The sequence below is a fragment of the Pollicipes pollicipes genome, unplaced genomic scaffold (assembly GCF_011947565.3).
Source record: "Pollicipes pollicipes isolate AB1234 unplaced genomic scaffold, Ppol_2.1 Scaffold_4219;HRSCAF=4965_pilon_pilon_pilon, whole genome shotgun sequence".
In the NCBI taxonomy this organism is placed as follows: domain Eukaryota; kingdom Metazoa; phylum Arthropoda; class Thecostraca; order Pollicipedomorpha; family Pollicipedidae; genus Pollicipes; species Pollicipes pollicipes.
In genome coordinates, this window is record NW_023596448.1 from 6,224,676 (window position 1) to 6,239,266 (window position 14,591).

The 14,591-nt window shown below is 53.8% G+C and overlaps 1 protein-coding gene across 1 annotated transcript; it reads right to left on the bottom strand.

Annotated features, from left to right (window-relative positions):
- Positions 1 to 417: 417 nt before the first annotated feature.
- Positions 418 to 10,620, bottom strand: LOC119095724 (uncharacterized). Its single transcript, XM_037218576.1, has 6 exons — positions 9,863 to 10,620; positions 7,273 to 7,377; positions 6,700 to 6,788; positions 6,211 to 6,326; positions 1,410 to 1,511; positions 418 to 569 (listed from the first exon to the last, which is right to left on the bottom strand). Exons 1-6 carry the CDS (start codon positions 9,890 to 9,892, stop codon positions 418 to 420), a joined length of 594 nt encoding a protein of 197 aa, XP_037074471.1. The 5' UTR covers positions 9,893 to 10,620.
- Between the last annotated feature and the right edge of the window lie 3,971 nt (positions 10,621 to 14,591).

Below are 14,591 nucleotides of genomic sequence, written 5' to 3' on the forward strand. Positions count from 1 at the left end.
GCGAAAGGTTGTTCACGATGTATGCTTTGGCATCATGCACTATATAAAAAAATTCACAGCACATTACAGTTTAGGTGCCTATTCGGTTGAGGGCCGACCCCCCCCCCCCCCTTCACACCCCAGCTTGGATTAGGTCCCTCAACCTTGGAAAGAAAGTGGTCAAAATCTACAGACAACCTGTTTGTTGGCATATTTGGGGCAACTTGTGTCATGTTTGCGCCCCAGTCCCCAGCCTTTCACTCCCAGTCAGTCCCGCCTCAGTCCTCCAGCCGCTCGCTCCCAGTCAGTCCCACCTTAGTCACCAGCCTTTCGCTCCCAGTCAGTCCCACCTCAGTCCTCCAGCCGCTCGCTCCCAGTCAGTCCCAGCTCAGTCCTCCAGCCGCTCGCTCCCGCTCGGTCGCGGCGGCCAGCCGTTGCTCACCTGTCCTTGGTCGGCATGTACATGTGCATGACGTCCGCCGTGTCCAGCTGGACGCTGCTGATGCGGCCTCGCTGCTGGCGATTGAAGGCCTGCAGGTGGCCCCAGGACTCCTCCAGCGAGGTCATCCGGCCGGCGCCGCCCGTCAGCCCTGCCGGACGGACGCAGCAGGTCATCAGTGGCGTTACCGCCTGGTCTGGGGGCGGCCGCAGGTCACCAGCACCGGCCTCCGGTCCAGGGGCGGCTACAGATCACCAGCACCTGCCTCCGGTCCGAGGGAGACCGCAGGTCACCAGTGCCGGCCTCCGGTCCAGAGCAACCGCGGGTCACCAGCGCCGGCCTCCGGTCCAGGGGTGGCTGCAGGTCACCAGCACCAGCCTCCGGTCCGAGGGCGGCTACAGGTCACCAGCACCGGCCTCCCATCCAGGGGCAACCATAGGCCATCAGCACCGGCGCCCGGTCCAGGGGTGGCTGCTGGTCACCAGCACCAGCCTCCGGTCCAGGGGTGGCTACAGGCCACCAGCACCGGCCTCCGGTCCAGGGGTGGCTGCAGGTCACTAGCACCTGCCTCCGGTCCGGTTCGGTTCAAATGCTCATAGACCCGGACTAACGGTCGGATCCGCTTGGATCCACATTTTTTTATGATCCGGGATGTTGGCGACTCGGGTCACGCTCCCCCACTCTCCCGACGTCGGAGTCCATGAATGGTGTTATAATCATCCTTCCTGGATGGCTGCCCTGAACAACATTACCCATCAGCTCTGGAACAACGTTGGCAACGGCGTTAACCCTCATCAGGCCGTACGTCATACGTAGTGATACACCCGCTAAATGCAGTCCCAAGACCTTCAATATTGCAGCTTCCGATACTGCAGACATCATTCACATCGATTATGTGAACAGCCACGCCTTCCAAACGTGCCTGTCAGAAGCCAAGCCAGCGGCAGACCGAGGTCGTTAGTGAGCTTCATCACTCCGGTTCGGGTCTTACCGGGGCTGGAGGCCATGGGCGAGATGGGAGGCTGCGACGGCAACGTGTCCAGCCAGTCCTCCGGTATCACCTTCGGCGAGTTGAGTCGGCCGCTGGACGAGTCTGCCGGACGGCGGCAGCGTTAGCCAGCGCGCAAGGGTTTGTCCGTGAAGGTGGTTGACAAACAGAGTGTGGAGTGGTTGGATGACAAGCAATTGGCAGAGGAGCTGTGGTGTCTTGTGGCAGATGAAGGAAGATTGCGTCGCCTAACACCACGACACATGAGTTTCCCATCGCCAGTGCAAGGATTTTGTTACGCTTGCACGCTGCTAATATATTTAACCATTATTTCAGTCAGCAAATTGTTTCTTTGGATCGGCAGGAGCCGCAGGGATTTATGGCTCTAAAACTCCTGTTCATAACTGCCTGGGCTGTCAAGCTGACGCTAAGAAATATGACCCGTTTATTTGCTCGTTGCAAAGCACCCGACAGGCTACCATCCGCACTTCCCGCCGCTGTTTTGGGTCACGTCACGTCATTAACGCCAAGCCTGTCTCCGGCGGAGCGCTTCGCTGGAACCTGCGGCGCATCCGTGACTTGTGCCGTGTCCGAGGCCTTCGTGACGCCGGCTCTGGACCCGCCCAGGCGCCCGGCGCAAGCCCGCGGGCACCAGCACATCGATACGCTGCCCGGCGCGGTGCACAGTGGGCCAGGCCCACAGGGCGGGACCCAAGGCGCCCGGCGCACAGCGGGACCGGCTCGGCGGCTTGTGAGGCTTTCGGTGAACCGCGGGGGCTCGGCTACCCAACTAGTGAGCAAAGCGAACACATTGATCTGCATAAAACCAAGTGCCTCGCCTTGCTCTTTGGGTAATGAACAGGAGACAATTCTATCGTCATGCTTATGCAACATAATTTCACAGAATGTGGCATAAACGTGTGACAGCTTCTCACGACAATTAATCATCCTCGTGAGTGTCCACATGACAAACGTCTTCTGATTCTTTTCCTACGAAATAGTGTTGACCAAAGACACATAAATAATCAGCACTGACACACTCGCAAACATAAACCAGTTGATGTTGTCCCGAGTCGTAAAAAGATAGATTAACCCACGGTCAGATCTGACGATTACAGACCTGTCTGGTACAGACCTGTCGGGTACAGACCTGACGAGTACCAAACTGACGAGTACAAACGTGACGAGAACAGACCTGACGGATGCAGACCTGGCAAGTACAGACCTGACGAGCACAGACTTGACAGGTGTACGACTGACGGGCACATACTTGACGAGTACATGCCTGGCGAGAACATACCAGACGACTACAGGCCTGACAAGTACAGACCTGACGGGTACAGACCTGGCGAATACAGACCTGACGAGCGCATGCCTAATGGTTACAGACCTGAGTACAACATACCTGACGAGTGCAGACCTGAGGCGTACAAATCATACAGACCTGACGAGTACAGACCTGAGGAGTACACATCATGCAAACCTGACGAGTACAGGCCTGAGGAGTACAAGTCAAACAGACCTGACGAGTACAGACCTGAGGGGCACAAACCATACAGACCTGACGAGGCGGTGCCCGTGTTGCGGGAGCTGTCCGGGGTCTTCGGCGTTCCGAGCGCGCGCCGTCCGAACCTGGCGGAGCCCTCCCGCCGCGGCCGGTCCGCCTCTAAGCCCTCGTCTCCTCTGGAACAACATCAACTTGGGGACTGGAGAGCTATCGGAGTCGCGTGCTTTCATGTGAACGGGGTTTGAAGATTTGCGACTGGTGTGTTATGTAATGTGGACAAATTTACACCCAATGCCTTCCAGTGTCGGACAGCAGGGCGGGTGTTTAAGTAGGGCTACACGAGTTGGCAGCCAAAGACCGCACCGGGCACGCCAACACTAAGCCGATCGCTTGGACTCGTCTGAATCCACCTGCAATCGATCCTTGCCGTCATTTATGAGTTACATGGCCGTTTGTAGTGAGTTTCCACCTGTTACTTCCGAAAACCCTCAAAACGCGTGAAAGGCTCGCACACACAACGGAGGCGACGTTATGGCGGAACTTTGCGCTTGCAAGGCGTCATTAACATATGCTCAAGACTTCCAAAAGCGATATCTCTTTTATGGCTTAATCTGGTTTTCCCAACCAGTTTTGCGAATGGCCGCAGCTGACCTGCGCGTCACATGCCCAGGCCATTTCTGCCCGGCATGCCTCCCGTCCTGTCTGACGTCAGCAATTCGCCGCGCGATGAACGAATTGCGCTCTGAATGGGTACAGCCTGAAATGCGACACGCGCTTCTGTGCGCCGTCCAAGGCGGCTCGGGGAAGCTCGCGCCATGACCACCCAAAGAACGACGGGAGCGGGGCGCGCTGTGGGCGCCGCCCTGCCATTTACGGTTGGCACCATGCCAACCGCCGCACCAACACGACACTTCACCATGTCACGGCAGCATTAGCGGGCTACTCACGGACCTGGCGCCGTGACTGACCGCTGGGACCGGCCTTGTTCGGCAGACGTGTATGAGGTCTACTTCTGCATCCAGGTGTGGTGACGGATGCCTAGTCCGCTGGTTTTAACAGCGCACGTAAGGCGGAGTTATGAGCGTAACTCACAGCCTGGCTTCCTCCTTTTCACACCGTAAGCTCCATACAATGACCCTTGAATGCCCGTAACCCAAAGAGATTTATGTTTCAGAAACCAGGCCTCCTTGTTTCTCCTCCTCTGTTCTCCCTCCCACGGTCGCCTGTGACTTCATGGGCTGCCTCGTTGACCTGTGCTTACCTTCCCCCTCCCTCGCTCCAGCCTGCCTACACTTTACCAGCCGAGCCGTTATCAGGTCCGAGCCAGCCGCCGCGGCGGCCGCGCGGCCAGTGCCGTCACCACAGCGGAGGATCGATTCCGTCCTTAATTACAGGGCCATCGCGGTCGCTCAGCTAATCAATGGACACGTAAGTCCGGATGCGCCAGCGGTGGCGCGGCACTTGGGACCGTACAATCCGCAATTGGGACGCCGCGTTAAAACACCCAGCATGATGCCGTTGTGCAGCCTGTTCCGCGATTCCTGAAGGGGTCGCAATATCTAGCCTCGTCGAGCGAATGGAGCAGGGCTGGCATGACCTGAGCAGGTGTCCCGGTCGTAACGTACAGTTGGCGCGCCGGCGGCACCCATCGGGGGCAGTGGGCTACCGGGCGCCGACGGCCCACGACCGGCCAAATGGCGCGCACGTTACAGGAACAAGGGCACGGAAGTGAGGTCAAGGCACATCGATTGAGCGGGGCGCTGTGATATGGATCTTGACCTGTGCTCTGCTGAAGTAAAGAGGGGATGTCAGAGGGAAAGGAAATAGTTAAAAGGAACGGCTAGGCCTACGGAAGCAGTGTTCGTATTTAACTTCTTTTCAAGCGGGCAGAATATCCTTATTACGAAAAGCAGCTGATGTCACAAAAAGCAGCTGGTGAAAAGTAGTTTTTAAAAGCGCCGCAAGGAGTACCCGGCTTCCGGAATGATGACGCTTTTGAGCGTTGTTTTTGTCTCCAATGCTATGGACTAAAACGCTTTAATAATTAAGTGCAGTGCAGTCTGATGATGCCAGCTCGCCACCTCGTCCGTAGTTAGGCCAATGCATGGCATAAGTTTGCCACGTAAAAAAGAAAACCCCTGGGAAGAATATAAGTACCATATTGGTAAGAAGGATGTTTCGCTATGCCGTAGATGCTTAACTAAAAACGTTTCAATGGCCTCAACCTCTTTAAGAGATAGACAGCTGCCGCTATTGAACTGCTGTTGTTTTGATGGGTTGGGTCCTACAAAAAACCTTTCCAATTTCACTTTTCCTAAGTCGAGAGAAATTAGAGCTAAATGCAGCTGTTTTCAACACCTGGTACAAGTGAGACAGGCCTTGAGCTCCAAGCTGTTCGAAATCATGAGTCTTGGATTTATTATGCTAAAAAGAATTTACCTTTAATTTAACAGGAGGTAGTTGCAACGGCGTCATCAGGTAAACACTGGCTATACTGTTGAAACCAAATAAAGTTTTAACATCATATACTGTAACCAATCTTTGCTTGATAACATCGTTGAACCATTTCCTCCTGGCATCCTGAAGGCCGCCATCCAAGCTCACAACGCTTGAAACAGCACATTCAATTTTGTCAATTTTGCGTCGTTAGCCGTCGATAATAGCACTTTGGACTTGATGTGAACACCTCAGTGGAGCTCTTCACCTTACAATGAGCCCATGCTAATGCCAGCACATGGCATGATTTTTTTTGAGACACAAAGAGGACGTCCTTGGCAAAACTACAATTGGCGATCAGTTAGGAGACCATGACGCATATATCTGTACATGTGACTAAAAAATCGTTCGATAATACCTATCCCTTGCAGGAGGGAAACGAAATAATCTGCGTTTTAATTCATAGGTATAACAGTGCTAGAAGCAAAGCGCAATTACATCTGAACTAGTGGAGTATTGCTTCACGGCCTTTCTCGTGATTTCATTATTTATGTAAAACACTTAGATAAATGAGGCAGCCCCTCGTGGCAAGCGGCGAGGTTTTCATAGCTCCAGGTGATCTCATCAAGTCGACCAAGCCGCGGCGGTGGCGTAGCCTCTTAAGAGTCGGACAGAAACAGACCACTTGTCAGAAGTCGCTTCTCATGCAATACGGTAGGCTTGGAGTCAATCGAGACCCAAGCCTGGAGGGCTACTCCCCTCCCCGTCCCTGATCCGCCGCCCCTGCTAACCCGACTGACCGCGAAGAGCGGCGGCTGCCAGGGGTCAGGTCGAGGTCAAGGTCATCGGACCGGTGTCGGCCGCAGCCGGAGCTGGTGCGCAGGCGGCCGGGTCCTGCCAGGTCCAGGTCCAGCACCCGCGGCGCCGGCTCCGCCGTGCGCATGGACGCCCGCTCCTGGGACGACGATCGGGAGGTCCTGCCGACGGGAACAGCGGAGCGTCACCGTCGCCATCCTGCGGGTGACGGGGTGGAAGGCCTGGCCTTGGTGCAAACGCCTCCCAGCGTTTTGATAATGCGATCATACTTGTGGTCTTGAGTGGAGAGAGGTGGGAATTGGAGGCATTGTCTTTTAATATCTCTTACGTTCGTGTACAAGCGTTTCACCACTCCCTCCCCCTCTCTCCCTCTCATTCTCTTTTTCTCTCTTTCTCCCTTTCTCTGTTGCCCTCACTTTTTCTCTTCCTCGACCCCTTTCATTTCACTCCTCCTTTTAATTATTCCTTTCGCCCAGACCCTAGCCTTGTTTACCATCTATGTCTTGTTGTTGCACACGGCCTACTTGTCCTCACCTCTCACACTTGACCATCGAGTCGAACCATTTTGGCACATTGTTCATGCTGCTGGAGCTGGAGACCGTCTGCCTCTCATCGGAGAACACCTGGTGAGCACAAGCTGGGTCAGTGTGGAGACAGCGTGGGGAAACCATCTGCACTCCACCATCTTTTTCTGTTCTGTGACGTTTGACGAACATTGAGGTGTTGTGTGCATGACGGTGGTGCTTGTTATGCGCGAACATCCACATCAGACAAGTCTCTGAAATGAAGGCAATGTTAAATCACCGCCCATCCCGGCTGCCTTTAAGTCGTTTGAGCATGCTTTCTTTGAACCGTTGATATCTTCACATCTTAAGATCTGTAACGTTTGATAGCTGCTGTTCCTATTGATTGAGCTCTGCACTGTGAACGGGTCGTGCTAACCACCTGACGATCGGTGAACCCGAGACGGGTTCAAAACCGGTTGTGCGAATAAACATAGCCACTTTGCATCCCGTCTTTACTGAGCACTAAAAATTTTAGACACGCTTTTACTCAGCAGCAGGGCACCTTCCGCCAGCCACGGGAGCCCCATGTTCGTGCACTGACCTGGAGGCTGTCCATCTCCGACGTCATGGCCTGGACGGGCGTGGTGCCGTTCCAGCTGGACCTGGGCCGCGCCTCTAGGCTGTCGGCCCTTGCCCAGGACGCTGGCTGCCGGAGAGACGGTACTGTAGATGGGGGCGGGGATCAGGAGGCCCCGACAGGCCCCGACGGTACCCTCCGAGGTGCGTCCACAGCGGCGACCGTCTGGGGAGGGGGCTTACCCTTTTCGCTGTCATTGTCCGGATCTAATCGAATCTAATCGCCAGAATGAAGCAAATCCTACCGGCATTTTACAGCCACGACAGTTGCTCGTAAAATGCTGTATAGACTTTTATCCATTTCAGCCGGGTCAAGTAATGTTCACGCTCTGCGCTGGTACCGAGTGCCACCTCGTAACGCCCATTCCCAAGAACGCAGGGCGCAAATTATGCAAAAATATGCGTTAGTCATTTCACTATCAATTGTAAAGGCATGTGTCGAACACTCGTTGCACCAAGTGCGTTTGTAAATGCCACGCCATTGCGGTAAACTGTTGCTTTGGTATGATTCTTCGTCAACAGAAATCTAGGTTCCGTCCGAAAAAAGCTCCACTTTTACAAAAAGGGCAAAAGCCGCCAACGTCTTAAAAGATGTTCCATTGAATGTCACGCTCACGTTTGTCATTTCAGGCATCGGAATCCCAGAAATTGCAGCTCTCAGCTAAGTGCCTAAGTGTTTGGTCAGTGTGTGGGGAACACTTATGGCATAACTGAGTCACACGTCCAAAACCTGCAATGCATATGATGGGCTACGCGCTCCATCCACAAGAGGCAAACAGTCACGAACACAATTTCATTTCACTGACAGCTGACCAATCATTGGTCCAGCAAGCCAACCTCGGAGGCTTGAATTCAACAGCGAACCTGGCGTCAAAATCGATGTGTGGAGCGGACGTGTTTTCGCGGATGGTGCGCTCCAACCCTGTTATTTCTGCTCGCCAGCGCCATTTTGAAAACATGAGTGCTCGTGTGAATGCGTGTTTTCGAAATGCGAGTTTTCGAAAACAGAGCGGTGCGGTGGTGCGCGCCGAGTACGTTTGTTGGAGTGGCAGTTGCGTGCATCTGATATGTGATGATCCATATTCCAAATCCGTGTTTTGAATGCATACATTTTCGCCGGTGCCTGCTCATATACAGCAACATTCTGCTTTTAGTTGTTCTTAAGATGCGGGCGAGTGCTACACAAATGATGTCCCTTTTCAGCCCACATACAAGAGAAATAGTGACAAACACGGTCGCTGTTTTTTGTTTTTGTTGTTTTTTTTATCAACTTAGCGCTGTGCGCAGCAGCTTATCAGCTATTCCGCCCTTCGTAAGTGGGAACTGCACGCTTTTTCGGCGTTCTAAGTGTCTTATTTTGAAACGTAAATGTTTTGTTGCTCCAACTAGCTCATGTAATATATGCTTCAAAGCCCGTCGTGCAAAGAGATATCCTCAAAGCGTTTTCCTGAAGTAAGACGGAGGGGGGGGGGGGGATTCAAACGCTGTGTCCGATCCCAGATAGGCATTTACCTAAGCTACCCCAAATGTGGATTTCCCACGCCGTGAGAGTTTGTCTTCTAACTTAACTTCTCTCCTGTGAAGGTGTTTTCTCCTAACTTAAGCTGTCAGAAAATTGTTAAAAATGTATGATATAATAAGTTAAAACAATTATGTCCGATCCCAGACATGCATCCACCTAAGCTACCCCAAACGCGGACTTCCCGCACAGTGGCGGCGTGCTGGCCTAACCCAACTTTTCTCATGTTAGGGTACGTTATCAAAACTAAGCTTGACATGGTAAGAAAAAAAATAGTTTTTTTCTGATGCACTCGGTTATCAGTATCACACACGCGCCATCTTGCTGCGACAGAAATGCTGCGCCGCAATCGTTAGACTATCCCACGACATTGCACGGACGTGACGGTGCGGCACAGAACTATCATCAAACGCTTGAAAAAACAGAATTGGATTATTTTGCCCTGACACGATGGCGGTGACTGACGCTATTTCCGATGCATGGATGCCGGACTAAAGCTTGCAAGGTTAGATAAGTCCCTATTGCCTTCAGCATCGATCAGTGCGCATCAAGAACGCGTGTGTATATCGTTACGCCTCGCAAAAATGACACTAATAGATGCCTCCGATCCCATAAATGTCACCAGAAATCATGCCGGTTGCGCTGCAGGGCACAAGTCATTGCCGGCGTGTCAACACTCGCCAATGTGTGGGCGCATTAGCGGCGCGGGGTAAGGGTGCTGTTGACAATGCTTCACTCGCGCTTGGGGCCGTCGCGGCTGTTCCAATGTGTGCATTCACCGGCCGCCAACCACCGCCCTGACAAGCGAAGGCGAACGAGGAAAAAGCCTGTCTCGGTGGAGTTGGCATAGCTAAAATGAATGCAGGTGTACGGAACATTAAGAAGACATTTGGGGTATCATCCGAAGGTAAATGGGTGATATTTTACGCCAAGTACTACGCGCACATCCGCAAGTATGCAATCAGTGTGAATGGATACACGGTCCTTTGAGCGAAGCCGAATGCTTGGTCTCATGCTCACGCCAAAGGCCACTTACCTCTCCGTTCTTGCTCTCGTCTCTGTCCATCGCCTGCTCCTGTTTTCCACGGGCCCCAGCCGGACGTCACTCTCTCCGAACTCCTGATCGGGGTGCACCATCCGAGTCGGCGCCGAGCAGGAGTAGGGGCACAGTTCAGCACTCAGCCGCTGCAGTGTGGTCGCGGACTCTCGATGGACACTGAATCCGGGTCATTGCCTTCCTGTCCGTTGATGGTGGTTGGTCCGCACGCTGGTCCCGGACGACCTGGGAGGAGGCCGGATCGTTCCGGACCTCACTCACCGCACGACGTGGTTCTAAGCGGAGAAAGATGCAGCGGCAAGCGCTTCTCCACCTGCCGTGTCTGAAGCTCGCCGCTCCCTGCCGGACTCAGCACGCTCCTGTTCACCCGGACGTGGCGTCGCTGTCTCCCCGGCGCGTGCGGGAAGTCCAGCGGCTCTGCCAACGTGCCGGTCCGAGCCCAGCCGCGTCCCCAGACCTCGGCGGTTCCCCTCTTCTAGAGGCCAGCTGACGGCCGGTCGGGCGCGGGAAGTCCAGCCGCGTCCCCAGAACGCGTCGGTTCCCCTCTTCTAGAGGCCAGCTGACGGCCGGTCGGGCGCGGGAAGTCCAGCCGCGTCCCCAGAACGCGTCGGTTCCCCTCTTCTAGAGGCCAGCTGACGGCCGGTCGGGCGCGGGAAGTCCAGCCGCGTCCCCAGAACGCGTCGGCTCCCCTCTTCTAGAGGCCAGCTGACGGCCGGTCGGGCGCGGGAAGTCCAGCCGCGTCCCCAGAACGCGTTGGCTCCCCTCTTCTAGAGGCCAGCTGACGGCCGGTCGGGCGCGGGAAGTCCAGCCGCGTCCCCAGAACGCGTCGGTTCCCCTCTTCTAGAGGCCAGCTGACGGCCGGCCAGTCCGAGCCCAGCCGCGTCCTGAGACCGTGTCGGTTCCCCTCTTCTAGAGGCCAGCTGACGGCCGACCGGGCGCTAGCACAGGGCCGCCGTCCTCAGATGTGACCGGGTGTTGGCGCGCTTCGCCATCCAGTCCCAGCTCCCACGGTGGCCTGAGAACGAAGTGCCGTCCTGCTTCACGCTTCTCTTCCTTCCACTGCTCCACTTCTCTCCCATCCAGCGCTTTCCCCGTCCGAAGCCGGCCAAGCAGCGCGAGCCGCGTTGACCAGCCGGCGACTGCGGCGAACCGCGCTGCCCCGCGGCCGCCTCGCGCGAGCTCCGGGGAGCCTGCGGAGCCAGCCTCCAGCGCACCGTCGCTAAGGCTTACGTAGCTGGCGCGGCTGGGTGCAGGGGGAGCTAGCCTGTAGCAGGTGGCGCTCGCTCGGCGGACGGCTCGGCGTCACCCGACCTGACTTACACTGCTGGCGGGGCACACCTGGCCCGCCCGACCTTAGCATGGTCGATCATCGTCATGACAACGCGGATAACACGACAGAAACAGCTGGCTGCCCGCTGCGGGTGTAGCTGTCCCCTCCCCACACCCGCCGGCCGTCTGCTGCACGACGCGATGGGGGGCGGAAGCGGACCACAAGCGGCGTGTCAGCTGACCTTGCTGTAACGCTCGTGCGGTGGCGAAACCGATCGATCCGCCCACTGAATTAGATCCGGCGATCAATGTGTGCATGGCAGTGCACTGCCGTGTCACGACATGGTCCGCCATTGAGTCGGATTGGACGGTGTGATTGATGGCCAATGGCCGGTATGACCTTGGTTATGGATACGGATCGCTGATTTCTGTGGTCGGGTTTCAATCCCATCTTGGAACGATTCACCACAACGAAATGAGTATGTTTACTAGGTGCCAATTTGTTTACTAAGTGCAATTTAGGTTTATTAGATGCAAGCTTACGTTATGCTCTTTCGATTAAAGCGTCACTTTTACTTCCACCTCAAGATTGTCCTGTACGCTGTGAAGTCTGCAACTCGCTGGTCTAAACAAACAAATGTACCGGTGAGGTCGCCTGACGGAACTTCGTAATGGGCAACCTATTAGTCCGCCGTGTTGTGGCCGAATGCAATGCGAAATAGCAATATTTCAAGGCACTTTGGGTTGAAAATTGCTTCGGTGATTTACTTAATTAGAAAACTGATATTGAGTGCGAGTCTTCCACATATTATATGAAAAGCAATTGCCATTTCGAGGGCGTGTATCGATCACTTAGAGCTACATTTTGGTAGTTTTGTCATCCCCCAGCGTGGTAGGAGTGACCTTATGGGCCCTCGTCAGCTAACAGTCAAATTTTCATGGCAAAACTTAAAAAAGCGAGGTGGCATTACCTCCAGAATAATATTTCCTGCCAAGAAAGCAGACTGAGTGGGTCTTTCTTGAATCGTAATAAAACGCCTAGATTAAGCAGTACGACCGGCGACATGAACAGCTTACCGCACTCTCTTTCGGTTAACATGTGAAAAGTGATGTATGTTCATTTTAAAAGGGGGCGACGCGGGCGCGTAAAAAACAGGTTCAGATGTTGGCGATCCGTGGTCGCAGCGACACGAAGCGACCTAGCACGTCTGATGGTGGGGAGGAGTCGGATCGGTAATATTCCTGATCGATATCAGCGGTCGGTCACGCGTGGTTGGACGCAAACATCAGTCCGCCATTGTTTAAAGAATTGGGGTCGGACAGCAGGAACTAGAGCAGATAAGGCTTGGAACCAATTACGTCGCATGGTTGAACTGCTCGCGTCGCATATATAAATATATGTATACACACGCACACACACACACACACACACACACACACACATATATATATATATATATATATATATATATATACGTAAATTCTCCGTTTTAAGTCGGTTCTCCGTCTGAAAATCACCGAAGGCTCTCAACGCTCTCCGTCCCCTAGGAAGGCCAGTACTCCAGCGCGAGGCGGGTCAGTGTCACCATGCCTCGAAGCCCGTCACCGATGCTCCACGCGGTGGCCCAAACGACGATAACGACGAGGGATATCACCCGTCGGGAAGCGGCTGGCGGATTAGAAGTAAGTTCGCCTTAGAGGAGTGCATCGGCACCCCTACTGCTCCACCGACAACCATCAGGCTCAGTAAGTGGCTGGCATGGGTGGGGGCTTACGCTTGCCCGGTGCTCCTACATTTGACACTGGCGGGGGTTAAGCGTGGATAATGGTGTTACCGGTCTCGAGAAAAAGGATAATGCTTGGAACAAGAAATGAATGCTTAAAATCTTGGCGGTCTTTTTGCTACCCACGCAAACATTGACATTGACATCGTACCCCCACATGACATGAAACATATGCACTGACTCATCATTTATCCGCAGTAAGTTGACATCTGAATGCAAGCACCGTTTCGATTCCCTCGTTTTTTGCGGGTGAGTCTAAACCCCCTCTTTATGTCAATTTCCGGTATTCGACAACACGGGCTGAATATTATGCTGTCCTGGAAGATGGGAGGGCCATGCCAACTGGCCCCTCCCCGCTCTGGCGTCTATGAGTCGGTCCGCGCTACACGGGGTGGATGGGTTGGCCAAAGTCATGGCGGACCCATTACCCGTTTGGGAAACGAGGTCCAAATTGGGTGCACACTGCACTCAAATGGAGCAAACTTGCGCAGATTTAGGAACTTCCAGAGTCCTTGTACTGGTAGGGGCCACCGTCCCACTGACCCTCCCTGGATCCAGTCTCTCCAATGACCACGTCTGTCTGAGGACGGGACAAGGAACCGTACATATCTTGCCTTCCCGATGGCGCCGCCCAGTGGTATAAATAGCGAGGCTTTCACTTTGGCGCTACAAATGCCCGTTGTCTTTGGTAACAGAGCCTTTTTAAACGTGGGAAACCATTTTGATGTTTCGTGGCCCGCGGAGCTATTTGTGATGTCTCAAAACCCCTACGAGTTTGTTCAGCGTGCCAGAAGTTTCCTGGGGCTCCAGTCCCAGGGGGCCCCACCACTTACAGGCGGGCCACGTCCTAAAGATTCCGCATGGTTACGTCTTTAGCGCTGTTGCTCTTCTTCCTCAAAGGCCAGAATCATAGTAATCTGTGCCGTAATGTCAATTTGACATAAATGAATACTGGATCCGATATAATAGACCCCAACCATCACCAAGCCTCGTGGAGGACAATAAGCATAGACGCCAAGACGTCGTTGTATACTTATGCATGACCACGATATTTTTTTAGGGCCCACCGATGGACCACATAGTTCATCCTCTTTGCCTCCAGAACAGTTCAGGTTATTTTGTATTTTATGGTCATGCTACCAAATCCGTCTCGAACCCTGCAACCAATTTTCGTTCCATAGTTGACGCAACAGATATCAAAGCAACGCAGAAGCCCCTGCGCGTTGTGCTCTCACCTTCGCACTTCATTGGAGCCGGACCCGGTGTGCTGTGGTTGGTACTCATCCATTTATCGACCTTTTTATTTTTTGACAGTGGGTAGTATTGGTGTTCACTTCTTAACAACAATGTATGCTGCTCGTATGCAATGTATGCTAAATACGGTTTTGGACAAGTAGGAACCTTGCATTTTCTGTCCGTAGTATTTTTGATTATCCATGCGACGATGGGGCAATGTTTACACCTGTTCTTGCACAGTTCACGCGCAAGTTGTGTTAACCATATTTGTGCAATGTGGTATAGACGTGATTAAATTCACACCCTTAAAATGTTGTGCAATTTGGTCCGCAGCTTGGTTGTAACATGGTCAAGCACCTAAAATCAGTACAACCATAAATGTTACCGTAAGTTCATAAGTCCATTGGGATGGTCAGCAC